We start from the raw sequence: 19412 nt of genomic DNA, 5'->3' as shown, positions 1-19412 counted from the left end.
ATGCTATTAATCTGTGACCCTACCCCCAACTTTGTCCTTGCAAGAGACATGTGGTGTGGTGACTTAAGGTTAAAAGGATTTTGGGCTGTGCAGGATGTGTCTTTGTTAAACAAGTACCTGAAGGCAGCTTGCTGGCTAAAATTCCTGCCCCTCCCTGGGCAATGGAACATCTCCGGGTAAAACCCATGTGTGCTTTATTTACTGAGTAAGGAAAAAACCGCCTTTAGGAATAAGGTGGGGCTTGCTGGAGCAATACTGCTAAAAGGTTTATGGAGATGTTCGCGTATGCATCTCAAGGCACAGCATTTTCCTTTAAACTTATTCACGTTACAAGGATTTTTGTTCATATGTCTTACTGCTGATTTCCTCCCTACAGTGATCCTATTTTCCAGCCACTCCCTTATCTTTTTGATGGTAAAGATAATTATCAATAAATACTAAGGGAACTCAGAGGCCGGTGCCAGCGTGGGTCCTCTGTAAGCTGAGCACCGGTCCCCTGGGTCCCGCTTTTCTTTCTCTATACTTTGTCTCTGTGTATTATTTCCTTTTCTCAAGTCTCTCGTCCCACCTAATGAGAAGCACCCACAAGTGTGGAGGGGCAGGCCACCCCTTCACCAGGAGGCAGAGGTTACAGTGAGCTGAGATTACACCACTGCACTCCAGCCGGGGCAACAGAGTGAGACTCTGTCTCAAAAATAAAAAAGAGATAAGAAAAGAATTGTTATTATTACTATTTGATAGAGGAAACATGGTTTACTGGATTTTCATATCATGCTTTTAGCACAGGGTATGCTGGGAAAATGAGAATTTATGTGTTGATCCCATGGAAGACTGAGGCCATATAAATCCACTAGGTTATTTAAGTATCATGGAAAGCACCAGCCACAGAAGCCTGAGATATGACACTCCCATTGAACTTACTATTATCCTGATTGTGCCCGCCAGTCTTTGTGTATGTAAAGTCTCTGATGACCCTCCACAGTCAGGATTATCGAGCTTCTTATCACCGAACAGAGGTTGGAAATATACTATATGGAGTTCAAGGCCAGGGGCCTATGTGCTGGGGTCATAAGCTCAGATAGGTAAAGGATCAGGCAGAGAGCAAAACTGAAAATAGCAGATTGGTGGAATCAGTGACCAACTGAAGAGCACATGCCTTATTTTAAGGGAGGAGGCCAATAGTCCACTCCTCAAACAATTGGAAGCTGACAATAAAAAGTAATTGTGGGCTGGATTTGACCTGTGGGCACCCAGTTTATAACCATTGGTCCAAAAGGTATCTGGAAAGAACAAACACAAACATTGCGTTTACTCAACTAAACTCCAGGTGTATTTACATGCCTTGTCAAACACTTTCCCTCATTCAATGCTCACAGTAGCCTCACCAAATGGGTTTAAATATCCTAATTTTTCACTTATAAGAAAAATAAGGTCCAGACATCTTAAATACCTATCTAATATGGTTTGGCTGTGTCTCCACCCAAATCTCATCTTGAATTGTAGTTCCATAATCCCCACATGTCATGGGAGGGATCCAGTGGGAGGTAATTGAATCATGGGGCAGTTACCTCCATGCTGTTCTCATGACAGTGAGTGAGTTCTCATGACAATGAGTGAGTTCTCAAGAGATCTGATGGTTTTATAAGGGTCTTTCCCCTGCTTCACTCTGCACTTCTCCTTGCTGCTGCCATGTGAAGAAGGGTGTGTTTGCTTCCCCCTTCCGCCATGATTGTAAGTTTTCTGAGGCTCCCCCCAAACCCTGTGGAACTGTAAGTCAACTAAACCTCTTTTCTTTATAAATTTCCCAGTCTTAAATATGTCTTTATTAGCAGTGTGAGAACAGACTAATACACTACCCCACATTACATAGCCAACAAGTGATTTTACAGGACTTTATTCCCAGCTGTGTCTAAAGCCCCTGTTTTTTCCATCATAAACCAATGACCTAAATGTCTACATTGTACAAGTTGATTTTTTCACCCTAGAAAACGGTTTAAAAAGTTTAAATTCATTACAAATGTTCAATTGTCAAGAATTGTCACATAAAAATCTGGATTCCCAGCTTTGGGGGAAAATAAAATATTGACCTCTCTGGCAACTCTGTAAATGCTAGAATATCTGGCAGTCTTGGATGTGCAGTTCCCATTGGTGAATTCACAGAAGCTGAGTGGTGGCTTTCCCCCTTCAATGGGGCCAGGCTTGCCCTATCACATCCTACTGACACATCAGCCTGCTTCGTTCCTGACTTTACTTTCTCGGTCCTTGTGGACATTTCAGTTTGTCCCATCCCTGCCTCTGTCCAGTATGTGTTTTCATCCTAGACAAGCGGAAGCTGTTGCATTATCTTCTAGCATCCCTGGGCAGAATGTCTGGGAACTGCTATGAAGCATATTCTGTCAAACGAAGTACAGAAAATTTGCCGATGGGGTTCGTTTGAATTGTGTGCCTGCAGCAATGTTTAGGATTTGAATGCTACATTAATCAAAGTATTTGAAATCAGTATATTTTTCCCTTTGCTTTCTGAACATAAAGGAATGTGCATCTTTATTCAGGCTTTAGTCTTACAAATAGCCATTTTACTACAAGCCTGACTGAAGGAGGCACAGAACTAAACTGGTAGCACACATTACTTTTCTGACCTTGAAGCCAAGTCAGAAATCTGCTACAGTAGCATTTGTCGACCTGGAGCCAGCAAAACCAATATCCTGTCCCTTCACCAATCACAGATTTTAAAAGCTCACAAAGTCACTTCAAATAATGTATAATATCCCAAGGTTGAGTCTTAAAGTGCCAAGGATTATTTTGATCTACACAAAATGTGTGTTTTTGGCTTATAAGCAAAAAAGTAAGAGAAAAAAATATATATATACACACACACAGAGAGACACACATATATACACACACACACACACAAATGTTGTCAAATGAAATAATTCACTGATGACTGGTTTTCCCTCATTTTCCAAAGTCTTTCTTGACTAATCCAATCTCACCCTTATGCCACTTCTTCTCAGCAGTCATGTATTCAGTCTGCATTGTGTTATTTTGTACATGTGGATGTATTAGCTCTTGGAATTGAATTGTGGAACATAGTGCTAAAGGGAACTTAAAGAATCATTTAATCCAGGCCTTTCATTTTATGGATGAAGAAACTGAAACCCAGAAAACTTAAGTGATTGCCCAAGGTCACAAAGACAGCTGAGAAAGGGCACACTTGACCCTATTCCATGGTCTTTACACTCCAGCATGCATCTGTTTATTATGCATCCTCCCAAATACACTCTGAAAATGGACTGGCCTGGTTATGACGTCTGTAACTTACTTTTAAATACTTTAGCTCAGACAGTGTGACATAAATGAGTGTGTTTGTTAGTCTTAATCTATACTCTAGGGACAGTTGGTTGCCTTAATCAAGAATTCATTGCTAGCATTTAATCAAAATGCCACACACCAGAGAGGACTATCACAAGGCTCAGCTACCTTCAGTCAACACCAGAGGCTCTGCCTATTATAATAAATGCTATTAATAGACTTTTATTGGTGAAACTAGTGATTTATTAATCAGCATAATGGATACTATAAATGGATTGCCATTGGTGAAACTGGTACAGTTCAAGATAAAGTGCTTTTTAGAGCTACTCCCCATCTTATCACAACAAAATGAGTCCTTCACCTTTGCCTGTAAGGATGGCACCCATGGCTAGAATAACAAGTGATTCCACATCCCTATTTCAGAGGATTTTGATTGGCCAGTACAACTACAGGGTGAGTGGAATCTTGCCTCTAGTTGGGGTATCTGTTTTAGATGAATCCTTTGTATGTGGTATAGTTAGAGCCCCTAAAGAAAAGAGGTCTGGGACTTCCCAAGATTACAGAACAGGTTTTATGAACTGTTCCTGAGCCTGCTTATGAATACACGCTTATTTAATAAATGTCTATATATGTGTAGAATTTGGTTGACAATTCACTTTTAATATAAACTACTTATGGTGAGATTGTCAGGAAGTGTTCACTGCCACTTACCTCTAAGATCAGTGGCTACTGACATCTACCAGAAAGATTCTAATAATTGTGAATTATTAGTATGAGTTTAACTTTGTCCCTGAAAAATTTGCATGTTGAGGTCGTAACTCCCAGCACCTCAGAATGTGATCTTATTTGGAAACAGAATCTTTGCAGAGATAATAAAGTTAAAATGAGGTTGTTTTTAGAGACAGTGACACAGGAAGAACACCACGTGAACATGAAGGCAGAAGCAGGGTGATGTGTTTACAAGCCTGGGAACACAAAGATTGCCGGCAACCCATCAGGAGCAAGAGGAGAGGCAGGGAACAGATTCTCTCTCACAGCCCTCAGAAGGAATCAGCCCTTGCCAGCACATGACCTGGACTTCCAGCATCCAGAACTGTGAGACACAGCTGTGGCACTGCTGTTTTTCGTTTTTGTTTTTGTTTTTCTTTGAGATGGAGTCTTGCTCTGTAGCCCAGGCTGGAGTGCAGTGGCGCAATCTCGGCTCACTGCAACCTCTGCCTCCCAGGTCCCTGTTCAAGTAATTCTCCTGCCTCAGCCTCCTGAGTAGCTGGGATTACAGACACATGCCACCATGCCCAGTTAATTTTTGTATTTTTTAGTAGAGACGGGGTTTCACCATGTTGGCCAAGCTGGTCTTGAACTCCTGACCTTGTGATCCACCCACCTCGGCCTTCCAAAGTGCTAGGATTACAGGCGTGAGCCGCCGTGCCCGGCCTGGCACTGCTGTTTTAAGTCACCCACTTTGTGGTAGTTTTTTGCAGTATCCTGGCAAACTAATATAATAACCAAATGGGCTGAGGTCTGTTTGTAAAATAGCTTCAACAATTGTTTGAACTGATATGTCCAGTATCACAACAGTCACAAATAGGTACTAACTGTGTAATTCCCAAAACATTTAATTGCACAAAGTTGTACCTGTGCTTAAAAATCTATCCAACATACTTTAGAATGGAAGGATGAAGCCAACACTACCTGACCCCACTGTCAATGCCCCAAACACATCTTTAGTCAAATTTTGTGTTCATTGCCTCACTGCAACAAGAGGAAATGTATGCCAAAGGGAGCCATGTGGTCTCAACAGGATGTTAGAAAGGATTTATAAGGTCTGGTTTTGTGGAGATGATTTGGGGGAAATAAGCTTTGCTCTTAATTGGATGCTGCCAGGAAGCAAGGGTGAGTCTATTATTGGATATTTTAGTAATTCTCATCTAAAAGGCAGAAGGAACAAAGTAAAGCTAAAGCTGTAAATGGTAAAAGAAGCAACAGCCATTTATATTAGCCAAGAAAGAGAGGTGTTTTGTGGTTTGGACAATGTACTTCTTTTTATATGCGCTCAGATACGGTGTTGTCTTGTTTTATCTTGCTCCATTAGAGTCACAGATTGGTCCTGCATTATGTTGGTATTCTGTGAAGTTGGTGATGTTCAACAGGAGAACACCAAGGTTTTAGCTGTGAGTTCCAGGCCAGCTTTTCTCTTTCTCACCACAGAGCAATCTTAACATCCCTACCAGTAAGGCAACTGGATATTACGCACCTCCAGATGGGTTGCAAGCAGAAGTATGCCACATCGCCATGGAGGTACCCTTGTTAAAAAAAGAAAAAAATTGAATCTGAATCTAACGAAAATTTAAGCACTGTCCAACAGAAATATAAGCTACATATGTAATTTAAAATTTTCCAGTAAGCACATTTAAAAAGTAAAAATGGGCCGGGTGCGGTGGCTCATGCCTGTAATCCCAGCACTTTGGGAGGCCGAGGCAAGAGGATCACGAGGTCAGGAGTTCAAGACTATCCTGGCTAACATGGTGAAATCCCATCTCTACTAAAGATACAAAAAATTAGCCAGGTGTGGTGGCACGCACCTGTAATCTCAGCTACTCAGGAGGCCAAGGCAGGAGAATCACTTGAACCCGGGAGGCAGAGGTTGCAGTGAGCTGAGATCGTGACATTGCACTCTAGCCTGGGTAACAGGGCGAGACTCTGTCTCAAAAAAAAAAAAAAAAACTAAAAATGAAGAGGTGAAATTAATTTTTAAATATATTTTAGCCGGGCGCGGTGGCTCAAGCCTGTAATCCCAGCACTTTGGGAGGCCGAGACGGGCGGATCACGAGGTCAGGAGATCGAGACCATCCTGGCTAACACGGTGAAACCCCGTCTCTACTAAAAAATACAAAAAGCTAGCCGGGCGAGGTGGCGGGCGTCTGTAGTCCCAGCTACTCGGGAGGGTGAGGCAGGAAAATGGCGTAAACCCGGGAGGCGGAGCTTGCAGTGAGCTGAGATCCGGCCACTGCACTCCAGCCCGGGCGACAGAGCAAGACTCCGTCTCAAAAAAAAAAAAAAAAAAAAAAATGTATATATATATATATTTTAGGTAATACATCCAAAATATTTTAATATATAATCAATATAAGAATATTATTACAACGTTCTATTCTTTTCATAATAAGTCTTAATTCTGGTTGTGCATTTTACACTTACAGCACATTTCAATTCATAGGTTTAAAATGCTCAGTAGCCACATGGGACTAGTGGCTACCACATAAACAGTATAGATCTATGCCTAACTCCCAGTTTAGTGGAAATATGAGAGATAGAGGAACGCCTATGTCCATCAAAGGATACAATTAGCTTAATCTAAAATCTGTGAAGTTCTACATGAAGGACTTAGTTTCTTCAACAAATAAATAAGGGAGAATAAAAGGAAGAAGAAACTTTTATAGATTAAAAGATTCTTAAGGATCATATTAACCAAACGCAATCTGTGGACCCTGTTTGAATCTTGATTTGAAAACACAAACTGTAAAAAGATATTTTTATAGTCAGTTGGAGAAACTGAACACCACAGACTGTCTTTTCAACGATTTAAAAAAGTTATTGTTGTATTGTTGGATGTGATAATGTTGTTGTAGTTATATTAAAGCAAAAAGTCCTTGTCTGTTAAAGATATATGCTGAAATATTTATATGTAAAAAAATCGTATCTGAAATTTGTTTTAAAATATTTCAGCAAAAAAAAAAGTAGGAAGGAGAAAGGTAAAACAAAAATGTGAGAATGTTGATAATTGATAGGTGATGGGTACCTGGGAGTATATGATACTATTTTCCTTACTATTGTGTTTGTTTGAATACTCCCATACTAAAAAGCTTAAAAATAAGCACAATAAGAGGAAAAACAATCCATCTTTATGTTTGTTCTCTTAATTGTGGTAAAGTTTCACTGGTGTATACATATCTCAAAATCTATCAAACTGTATACTTTATGTGTGGCTTGTTGTATGTCAATTGAACCTGAATAAAGCTGTTTAATAAAACAATCTATTATAGGACCACACATACTTGGGAACCCAGTATGGATAAGAAGTTTTCACATGTATTATTTCAATTAATGAGGTAGATAATTTGCTACAACTTATGTAAGTGACAGACCCCAATTCTCTCTGGCCTGAGAAAGCGAAATGGAGGATTATCATCAGGTCTGGTCTTATGAGCTAATAAGTTAGCCTGTAACTGTTTCATAGATGCTGCCAGAGGACACAAAACTTCTGAATCAGATACAGAGAACTGTGTTACTCATGGTACAACAACGATGGTGTAACATGACGAGCATTAATATATTTACATTGATTCCCTTGAACCCACTGATGGCAGCACTGGACTATCCGGAGTGGCCCCTGGGAAGACGCCGCCTGTGGCAGGGGAGGCACAGCCGAGGTTGTGTGCTCTGTGAGGCCAGCAGGAGCTGGGAACAGGTGGGAGCCCCATCCCCTACTGGGTTGGCAGGGCAGCAGCCCCACATTCCTGTGCACAGCTGCCGCTGCCCAGCCACAGCTGTGGACCCATGCATCCCTGCGCTCTGGGGGGCCCAGGAAGCACCCCTGCTGGCTTGGAAGGGCCTGCTTCTTCTCCCTGGCCTCTCCCCGCTCCTGGTGCCTGCTCCAATTGTGGAGCAAAGTTGAAGCTGAGCCCAGGCGCTGCTGTGACCCACCTGGTTGTGCATGCGCTGGAGGCAGCGCTGACATGACAGCATCCCCCTCCCCCTCCCATCACCTTGGCCCCCTCTGAAACCTTGGACACCCACAAGCTCAGGGAGGGAGGTTGGGGGGTGCTGAGGCCGGTTCTGCGTGGGCCTGCAGATGCTCCTTGGCACAAACATCCTGGGCGCCATGGATAGCATGTTGATGGCGGGAGGCAGAAAGGTTCCTGGGCAGGAAAGGGACAGATTCCTGGTGAAACCCCATCTTCAAGCCAGGGACAGCCTGAAGCTTGGGAGCTGGGCTGCCACTTCCACGTGGAGTCCGAGGCCCAGAGTGAGAACTTGTGGTTTTTTCCGGGCTGCCCATGGCAGCCCATGGACCAATCAGCATGCACTTCCTCCCGTTTGAGCCCATAAAAAGCCAGACTCACACAGACATCAGGACTACCAGCTGCGGAAAGGAGCTACCCACCGCGGGTCTCCTGAGAGCTGTTCTGTTGCTCAGTGAAGCTCCTCTCCACCTTGCTTACCCTCCAGTTGTCTGGTACCTCATTCTCCCTGGACATGGCACAAGAATTCAGGACCTGCCAAATGGCAGGACTGAAAGTGCTGCAACACAAACAGGGCTGAAACACGACTCCCTGCTCGCCACACTGTGGGCGATGAGAAGGACAAAAGAGCAGTAGCCCTTCGGGGAATCCAGATTTAGGGCGTCCCTGAGCCAGGGCTTTGACACCTTCTTTGGGGGCTCTGTGGTTCCTGGCATCTCCAAGCTATTGAGCACCACCAAGTTCCCCTCAACCAGACACAGGTGCCCACAGGTACATCTGTCCAGCGGCAGCCTCACACGGAGCTGGCACCTGTGCTGGTGCCTGGAAGTGCCCGCTCCACCACAGTAGCCAGCATGTCTAGCTGTGTGTAGTGGCCTGAACCCACACTCGCTGACCCACACACCCCTCACTTCTCCATGTCTGGCTTGCCCTCGGCAGGTACGGGATCTGGGCTGGTAGCACAAGCTGAACACAGCCTGCCAGGTCGAGTGGGCAGAATGAGCTCAGAGGGCGTGAGCAATACTCAGGCAGAAGGCACTGCCGTGCACAGAGGTTTCCAGCTCGCAAAGTGACAGCCCAAGGATCCCAAGACACCGTGTCCTTGCAGGGTGACATAGTATGACTCAGATGGATGTTTTGCACACGGTTACATTTATATTGGAACCAAAGAACACTGAATTTAGGAAATCCATCACTTTTCTAGCAAGCAATTATCTCCCATTGGCCTGGGTCATTTCCCTTTCCCTGATCTGTGGCCAAGGGTAGATTGCTCTAGTAAGCTGGGGTCAGAGCAGCTTTGTACAGTTGGACAGGTTGTGTAATATGCACAGCACCACATGTAAAGAGGCACCATTCACACCACATATGTCATAGATCTGTATATGAAATAAAACAATTTCCAACAGATGAAGGTAAAGGGTCCTGAGGAAGGTGTTGCATGGGTGGCCCTGGCCAGTGTCATGTGTCCATTTTCTGGCTGTGAGGTGAAGTCAGTCCTACCCAAACCACACAACGTAATTCCGCAAAGTAACACCAAGGAATGTTTATCAAGAGTGGGAATGGGCCAGGCACAGTGGCTCACACCTGTAATCCCAGCACTTTACGAGGCCAAGGTGGGTGGATCACTTGAGGCCAGGAATAAAGACCAGCCTGGCCAACACGGTGAAGCCCCATCTCTACCAAAAATACAAAAATTAGCCAGGTGTGGTGGCATGCGCCTGTAGTCCCAGCTACTTGGGTGGCTGAGGCACAAGAATCACTTGAACCTGGAAGGCAGAGGTTATAGTGAGCCAAGATCATGCCACGGCACTCCAGCCTAGGCGAAAGAGCAAGACTCTGTTTTCAAAAAAAAAAGAGTGGGAATGGATGTGGATGCTGGACAGACAAAACCACAGATGCCCATTACCCACTACTATGATTATTGCCATTTTCCAGATGAAGATACTGAGATTCTGCAGTTAAGAAAATTGCGCAGTCCCATAAACTACAGGAAGGGACAGACTCAAAACCAAGTCTGTAAATTAGCCAGGTGGGAAGGTGCGTGGCTATAGTCCCAGCTACTTGGGAGGCTGAAGCAGAGGATCGCTTGAGCTCAGGATATCAAGGCAACAGTGAGCCCTGATTGGGCCACTGCACTCCAGCCTGAAAAACAGAACAAGATCCTGTCTCAAAAATAATAATCACCAAGTCTGGGTAACTCCTGAACACACCCATTTTCCATTTTAGCCATCCGAATTCCCTGTTATTAATGGGCCAAGTCTAAACTTATGTCTTTGTTGCTCAAATCCTTTTGATGAATGTTCCCACTTTTCCACCTAATCTCACCTCTCAGCACTCAAAATGGAAGCCACCTTGAGGACCGTCTGCTGCCCTCACGCACTCCTTTTAGGAACCTATGATCCTTCTATTCTTATTTGAAATAAGCATTCTTTCTAAAACTCAAAGGCGTATGATCCCTTAAAGTCAAGATCAATATGTCCATCATAAACTCCAAATTCTTTCCACAAAATTAAAGATTTTGCATTCGTTTGAAGTAACCTCAACTCACCATTTAATTTCCCCAATGAGGCTTAAGTGCTGAGAAGCCAGAGGTCATGTCTGTCCTTAAAACACATAATAGGCTGGGTGCCATGGCTCATGCCTGTAATCCCAGCATTTTGGGAGGCTGAAGCAGGAGGATCACTTGAGCCCAGGAGTTCAACACTAACGTGGGCAACATAGCCAGACCTTGTCTCTACAAAAAATAAAAATTCTAGTATGGTGGCGGGTGCCTATGGTACCAGCTACTCAAGAGACAGAGGCCGGAGAATCACTTAAGTCCAGGAGTTCGAGTTACAGTGAGCTATGTATCATGCCACTGTACTCTAGCCTGGGCAACTGAGTGAACCCGGTCTCAAAAAACAAACCAACCACACATAATAGACAACTTTTGGAGTATCTGGCTAGCCCTAAACTGCTCTTGTCAGAATTCCTGCCACCCACCCACAAGGGTAGGTGAGTGGTAGCCATGTTTCCACCCAGTGAGCCTGTCTGTGTGGCCTTAGCTTAATGGACTGGAATGGTCACGTGACCTAAGCTGTCCAATCAGATTCTCTCTCCTGAAATTTGACTTAAATCTGAGATCTGGCAGTGCCTTATCCCTCAGGAGAGGCAGCTGGAACACAGGATGATAAACTCAAAATCTGCAAAAGGTGCACAAAGTACCTTTGACCTTGTGCTCTGGAAAGCCAGTTTGCAGGGAAGGGTTAAATAGACTCTATGAGAAATAATTGGAGAGCACAAGTTGCCTGTTTACTGGAGGTCTGCAGCCCCTGATTCTAGGGTTCTCAGGCCTGTGGACACTGCCCACCCTTGTTTTCCATGAGACTCCTTGAAGTAGTCTGAAATAAGTTTCAACTTATTCGAAGGAATTTACAATGGACCTAGCCCAAGACTGGGCATACAGTAAATATTTTCACACTTGATGAATGCACCAATAAGGTAAATGGTTTGCATCTTATTACTCAATGCTATAGCATTCATTACACGGTAGATCAGCTATTCATTTGCCAGAATTATTTATGTTTGTGCGGTGGAGGCAGTGAAACAGAGACTGGAGGAGAGAGAGGCTGACGAGGTGGTGGAAGGCAGAGTCCCTAGGTGAGTTGTGTAGGCCCTTGGTGAACGCAGGGGCAGCAGGGATGGCGTCGTGGGCCAGGTGTGCAGGACACGCAGAATTTGGCTGAGCTGGATGGGGGGAGACATAAGGACACTTCCTGGAGTTGAAACCAGACAAATGGGGCAGTAACGGGGCCACTCACCAAGTCGGAGAGGACAGAAGGGGAAGGAGCAGCTTTTCTACTTTTTCTTGGAATTTCTGTAGCACAGACAGCTGGAGGAACCAATTTTAAAAATCACCTGCTTTCCATTACGGAGTCAGATTCTCCCTTTTATTACCATCTCTTTTCTTGGATTCAATGACAGCCTGTTATTGGATTTTTAATCTGACAAAATTGATGTCAAAGGAAAGGAATGTATTATTTGAGGCCTCAAGGTTATGTCAATTTTGCTGGTTCTCAGTGATCCACACTCTTGTGTTGGGTTAGGCTGGCATGGTTGAGGCTCTTTGGGGGAATTTCAAATCAGACTTAGGGAAGTGGGGATGGTGAATAAGGAGATTATTCCGGACTCTCTCCCCTCTGCCTTTCTTCACTTCTCACTAAGGGACAGAGATCTAAGAGCAAACAGTCCTGGGAGAAATGCTGTATATGGAACTCTGCCTCAACAGCGGGTTCAGAAAGGAGACTAGCAGGGATCCAAAGATGGTTCCTAGAGGAAAGAGGACAGAAGACTCCCCAAGGTAGGAAAGTTTCAGGAGCTGTGTACCTTCGGGTATACGCTCCCTCCTCTCTGGACTGCAGTCTTTACCTTCTTCTTTGGTTGTCACATTCCTACTCTTGCTTTTTCTTGATGTCTGCCTCACACTTGCCCAGGAAGTGCTAAACTTCGCCCTCCTCTCCTTACCCATCTCTACTGTGGCATGTATCACACTGTATTAGATTTTCCAAATGATGTCTGGCAAGACAGTCAAATGGTTAAGAGCACAGTCACTGGAGTTAAAACAGCCTGGATCCAAATCATGGTTCTGTCACTCACCAGCATATGACCTAGGACAAGGGATTAAACCTCCTCTTGGAGGTTCGTTCATCTATAAAAGTGGATTAATAGACTATATGCCTTAGAGCGTTCTAATAAGAATTAAATGCAACATGCTTAAAAGAGTGTCTAGGGGCCGGGCACAGTGGCTTATGCCTGTAATCCCAGCAGTTTGGGATGCTGAGATGGGCAGATCACCTCAGGTTAGGAGTTTGAGACCAGCCTGATCAACATGGAGAAACCCTGTCTCTACTAAAGATAAAAAATTAGCTGGGTATGGTGGCGCATGCCTGTAATCCCAGCTACTCAGGAGGCTGAGGCAGGAGAATCGCTTGAACTCGAGAGTTGGAGGTTGTGGTGAGCCAAGATCACGCCATTGCACTCCAGCCTGGGCAACAAGAGTGAAACTCCATCTCAAAAAAAAAAAAAAGAGTGTCTGATATCCAGTGAGCACTGCGTAAGGGTTTTATAATTAATGTTATTCCCCTACTGGGCTACTGTATCCCTCCAAAGAGTCAAGCCTGGGCTTCATATTATCCATGGCCTCCAAATGAATAAATCTTTGCACTTAGCCAACTGACCAGTGGCCACAACCTGGCTCATAGCCTTCATCTCCACTTGACCCAGGAAGCCCCGTTTGGAGCACTAGATTCTCCAACCTATTTCCTTCTTTCTGGAGTCTCCAAGTTATATATATTTGGGTTACTCTTCTTAAAACATTAATTTCAGCAAGTCATCTCTCAGACCCAAAGACCTGACTGAAGCTCCTATTCCTTTCCCAGCAGTATAATGCCTACCTTTTCTGGCTGTATAGTCTTTATCACCCATTTTGGCACCAACCCTGCAGCTAAATAAATCCTTCACTAAAACAAGCCCCAGAAAGGCAAGGACAACATACTTTTAAAAAAATAACAGAAGAAACACATGAATAAATTCTCATTGTACAAACAAAAAAGAACAAGAGAAGAAAAAAAAATAAACTCCAGAAATATAGGAAGTATGTATGCTTTCCACACTCCATATCCATTCACATTCCCCTCCCTGGAGGCAGCTGCTGCCCTCAGTTAACTGTCTTCTTCCAAACCTTTCTATGCCCTTGTAAGCATATAGTCATTTTGCCTTGCATGGTATTTTATATAGAAATGGGATCATTTTGGGGTTTTTGGCTTCATTGTTTTTTGTTTTGTTTTGTTTTTGTTTTTGTTTTGAGATGGAATTTCGCTGTGTCATCCAGGTTGTGTGGCACAGTCTAGGCTCACTGCAACTTCTGCCTCCTGGCTTCAAGCGATTCTCCTTGCCTCAGCCTCCCAAGTAACGGGGACTACAGATGGCCGCCACCAGGCCCAGCTAATTTTTGTATTTTTAGTAGAGACAGGGTTTCACCATGTTGACCAGGTTGGTCTCAAACTCCTGACCTCAAGTGATCTGCCCGCTTTGGCCTTCTGAAGTGCTGGGATTTCAGGCATGAGCCACCATGCCTGGCCACAGTGTGCTTTTTTCATGTAACAATTTGTCTTGAAGACCTTTTCTAAATTGCAGAGGGTTTTATAGGACGGCTTTCAATAGTTCTTCTTCTTATTGATGGACACTGAGGTTGTTTCCAAACTAAATGATGATTTCATTTTAGCACACCTTCTATCACATCAAATTATCATCTGAAAAATACGGATTTACATAAAAATAAGAAATCAGAACATTAATTCTGGTTTTGTTGGTGTTCAATTTTTTTGTTTCTATAGCTGTAGATAATAAAAATAATATTCCTATATTTGTTTCCATATATTTAAATAGCATTATAATTAAAAATCATTTTACATATAAGCCTTGTGACCTTGGTATATTAGTTATATATTGCTGAGTAACAAATGATCCCAAAACTTCATGGCTTTAAACAACAAACACTGAAGCCAGGTTCAGTGGCTTACACCTGTAGTCCCAGCAACTTGGGAGGCTGAGGCAGGAGAATTGCTTCAGCCCGGGAGTTCCAGGCTGTAATGCACTATGATTGTGTCTGAGAATGGCCACTGCGCTCCAGCCTGGGCAACATAGCAAGACGCTGTCTCTAAAAATAAAGATAAAAATAAAAAGAGAACATATTAATTATCTCACAGTTTGTGTGTGTCAGTTCAGCTGAGTCCTCTAGTTCAAGGTGTGACAGGCACAATTGCTTACGAGCCAGGGTTGCAATCATCACAAGGCTCGGCTGAGAGAATCCACTTCCAAACTCACTCACTGTTGGCAAGCCTGGGGTTCTCACAGGCTGTTGGCCACAGACATCAGTTCCTTGCCATGTGGACCTTTTTGCAGAGCTACTCCCAACATGGTGCTGTCTTCAGCCACAGAGAGGGCTCAGAGAATGTTACAGACTGAATACTTGTGTCCCCTCAAAATTTACATATTGAAATGTACTCCCTAATGTGATGGTATTAGCAGGCAGCGTCTTTGGGAGGTAATCAGGATTAGAGGAGGTTCTAAGGGTTGAGCCCTCATGAAGAGGATTGGTATCCTTAGAAGAATCCTAAGGGAGCTTCCTTCCTGTTTCTGCTATGTGAGGACACAGTGAGAAGGCTGCCGTCTATGAACTAGGAAGCAAGCCATCGCTAGACACCTGTGGCACCTTGACCTTGGTCTCCCCATCCTCCACAACTGTGAGAAATAAATGTTTGTTATTTAAGCCACCTAGTTTATGATATTTTATTATAGCAGCTCAAGTTAAGACAGCGAGCGAAAGAAACGCAGGGACAGTAAGACAGAATTCATAGTCTTTTTTAACTTAATCTCGGAAGTGACATTCTATCACTTTGACCATATTCTGTTCACTTAAAGCAGGATCAGCCCTCATTCACAGGAAAGGTGTTACATATCGGGCAACACCAGGAGGAGGGATCCTGGGAGCCTGCTTAATGACGACTTCCTACAACTCTCTTGGCCTCTCTGTACCTCAGTTGTGTCATCTATAAAGATCTACCCTATAAAAGACATTGTGAGAATTAAAAGCATTAAAATATGTAAAGTACTTAGAACACTCCCTGGAACAGGGTGAGCACTAATTAGCTAAGTGTGGATACAAAAATAATGCAAATACATAGAACTACTCCTAGTACACAGTACTAAGTCCATGATGGTTATTCAAAAAATGCTTGAATTAGGAGTACTTGAGTATAGGAGTTTGAGGCCAGCCTCGGTAACATAGTGAGACCCCTTCTCTACAAAAATTAAAAAACTAGCAGGACATGATGGCACGTGCCTGTCGTCCCAGCTACTCAGGAGGAGCCTCTGAGCCTGGGAGGTTGAGGCTGCAGTCAGCCATCATCCAGCCACTGCATTAAGCCTAGACGACAGAGTGAGACCCTGTCTCAAAAAAAAAAAAGACTTGAATTAAGAGATCTACAATTATTCAAAAGAAGTTTGAGTATTTGGAAATTACCCCAGAAACAGATGAAGTTGAAAGTTCCTACTTTAATTACCAGGGGGCCTTACATCACCTCCAGATTTCCCACAAGCTTCCCCGATGAGGAATTTCCATGCAGCAAGCTCCAATGCATACCTGAGTCATCTCCAAAAAGCCAACCACAATTTGCTCTGCAAATGCACACCATTTGCCTGATGGCAGAAGTTGCCTGATTTGCAAAACCACACAATTTGTAAGTCACAGAAAAAAGGGCCAGAGCTTGTCTACCTAGCCGGAGCATTTCTCATTGTGCTCAGCAGTTTAGTGAGATTAGGAACTCACCTGTGAGGTGTTTTTTTTTAAGACTCACCCTGCTATTTTAAGGAAAGAAAAGGCTACTCAGTACACCCCCAGTCTTTCAAGCTTAGCACAGAGCAGATGGGTTAAGGAGAGGTGTCCTGCTTGACATATGCAATGTGGAACTCAGTAGGTGGGCAAATGAGGCCAACCTCTCATACAGCAGATGTGGTAAATGAGTCATTAATCAGGAGATAACAAAAGGCTAGACCCTGCTCCCCCAGACTACAAAGTCACTCACTAAACAGGCCCAGAAGCAGCAGCGACGCTCCCAAGGGTAAATAAACCTCACAACAACTCAATTCAGCATACATTTTGAGTACACACTAAACACGACCTCTGAGCTGACTGCCCTCTGGAATCAGAGGCTCTAGCTCACAGTGCCTGCTGTGCAAAGGTCACCTTTCTTTGTTTCAAAAGTCGCCAAGAAAGGAGGAAGAAGAAAGGCGACTGGGAAGACCAGCCTGGTCACTTATGTGGCTCACATAGCAGACCTATCCATTCTCCCCCTGCCTACCTTCAGCAACTGCCCAGAGTTTCTGGTTTCGGTTTTGTTTTTTAATTACCCTGGTTGACTTAATCAGGTGTGCAATGATGTGAAGAACGAAGAAAAGAAGAAATTTCTCTATACCAGGGGAGGCATCTGCCAGGGTAAGAGTGGATGGGTTCGTTGTATTTTTAGAAAAATAAACCAAATTCTCTCTGCAGAGAATTGCTTTTCCTGTTCTTTGTTTCAACACCTCCCAAACCAGATTGCTTTCTGAATGACCAGGTCCTATCTAGCTGGAATACTTAAAGCTCATGTCAACAGGGCAAGCGTGAGGACTCCAGTCTCCTAATGAGAGCTAGTAAGAAGCCGTGGGAATGGGGATCATCACACCGAGAGGCTGGAAGTGGAAGGAAAGAAAATGCATTCCAGTAATAAATTCCAAATGCTTTGATTTTAAATTAAGAATGAAAAATATTACATTTTCTCCAATAACAGTAAAACTGTAGGTGATTTTTGTGTCATCACTTATGTTTTGTGTCAGAAAAGGTGAAAATAAAATAAATAGAATATGATTTAATTTTTCTCTCTAGACCAGCTAAGGAAAGAGTTTATGTAAAGTTTGCCCACAAAATTCAGTGCTTTATTATAGGATGAACAACTGTTTTCTGACTCTGCTGAGTGTGCTAATCTTAACTCTTTAACCAGACTATAAGTAGGAGTCAGGCATAATTTAGAGGCATACAGGCTAGTAGTTAAGAAGGGCTCCAAGCATGTTCTCACATTCTCAGCTATGTGATCTTCAGCAAAGTAACCTATGTCTCAGTTTCTTCAACTGTAAAATGGAGATAAAAGTAGTATTCATCATATAGAGTTATGATAAATACTTAAAACTGTCCATGCCCAACGTACAGTGGGCACTCAATAAACATTAATTATCATATTATGCTCCCCATCTATCCAAAAACTCAGGTTCAGCCATGTTACTAAAGAGCTTTCAAAAACCTACAAAACCTAGTGTTGTTACTCGTGTGTTCTTAAAAAAACAGACAAAACCCTACAGTGGTTTACCCCTATCATTGAGGTAAGTGTCTTATTAAGCCAGTTGAGGCTCCGCTTGTGCTAACCCCACACCCCTACACTCCCGTTATATCCCCTCCAAGTCCCAATGCAATCCCAGAATTCATTCTTTCACTCTGTGCTTTTTAGCTCCTGCTATAATGTCTTCCCACCCCCGTGGTATCTGAAATCCTTTCTCTCCCATGAGTGTTTGATTATTGGGCCTTGCTCTCTTACTAGAATGTAAATTGTATGAGAACCATTCTCAGAGCTCCAATAGTAGCTGATACATGATAAATGCTCAGGAAACATTTACTGAACGATTGAATATCTACAACTATTACGTTTTTTCAAGATTTATACCAAATTCCATCAATTCTATGCACGTAGTCATTCTATAGAAGCCCTTTGTAAGATTAAACTTTATTTCTGGGCTCTAACGCCGTATTTCTTGGACAAATTGTATTCATTCATATTAAACATCCACTAATATTTTTAAAAGATAACAGCTAATGTTTAAACAGTGCTTATGATGAGCGAGGTTGTTTTAAAAGCTTGAAATATATTAAACTCATTTACTCCTCACTGCTCCACCTATAAGATGGGTATTGTTTTTATTCCACTTTTACAGTTGGAGGGAACCATTTTTCACTCAGTCCTAATAGTTGGTCCTTACCTCTGTGTCTCCTACAAATATCCGATTTCCACCTAGGGTAACCCTTTCCCCAATTCTGGAATGGTTGGCTCAAGCAAAGTTTGCAGAAAAACCATTTAACTCGGAGCACACAGTTACATTTGGACATGCGGTTCACTCCGGGCTACGGTGCCCTCTCTAGCGCTTCTGCTGGGCGCGCAGGGTGGCCTACAGCTCGCAACAAAGACTAGGACTTCGGCCGGCTGTCTACCAAGCGGACGCAGCGCCTTACACTGGAGGCTCACCCACTGTCTTCAGAGACCTAACGACCCAACCCACGTTTCTGGCATTCCTAGATGATCTCGAACTCTTAGCCAACGCTGTCCATGAGCTCCCTCCTCGGCCTGCTATACAAGCCAGGGGCGCTTAATTCAACGAAGCTTCCTCCTGGTCCGCTGGGAAAGGAATAAAGGTGGCTTACCTCCTCCCCACCGCCCCCCTTTTTACTCAACCCCACCGTTAACTGTACAAAACTAGGTCCTGTGCCCGCTGCAGACCCAACTCGAGCCCCTCGCCCTGTTCCCGCCCAATGCTTCTCGTCCTGACTCCGAACACAGAACTCGGTTGGCCGCGTCGCCCTCCTCGCCTGCACGCTGGTGACTCAACCCTGAGAAGAGAAACCTCTCGGTTTTTTCCGACCAGTGCAGGGGCGCCGGCGCCCCGCCCCTGCCCGCCAGCGTACGGTCCCACCCACCGTCCACGCCCAATGCTTCTCGTCCTGACTCCGAACACAGA

General features: G+C 43.9%; 1 protein-coding gene across 1 annotated transcript in view; it reads left to right on the top strand.

Annotated features, from left to right (window-relative positions):
• SIAH2 (siah E3 ubiquitin protein ligase 2) overlaps positions 1 to 19412 on the top strand; it is a 50202-nt gene that overhangs the window by 9530 nt on the left and 21260 nt on the right. The window contains exon 3 of the mRNA XM_011959087.1: positions 19155 to 19355. Within this exon, the coding sequence (XP_011814477.1) occupies positions 19155 to 19355 (201 nt within the window). The remainder of the gene's footprint in view (positions 1 to 19154; positions 19356 to 19412) is intronic.

This window comes from Colobus angolensis, unplaced genomic scaffold (assembly GCF_000951035.1).
Source record: "Colobus angolensis palliatus isolate OR3802 unplaced genomic scaffold, Cang.pa_1.0 Scaffold48, whole genome shotgun sequence".
Classification (NCBI taxonomy): domain Eukaryota; kingdom Metazoa; phylum Chordata; class Mammalia; order Primates; family Cercopithecidae; genus Colobus; species Colobus angolensis.
This window is presented reverse-complemented; position numbering and strand designations above follow the sequence as displayed.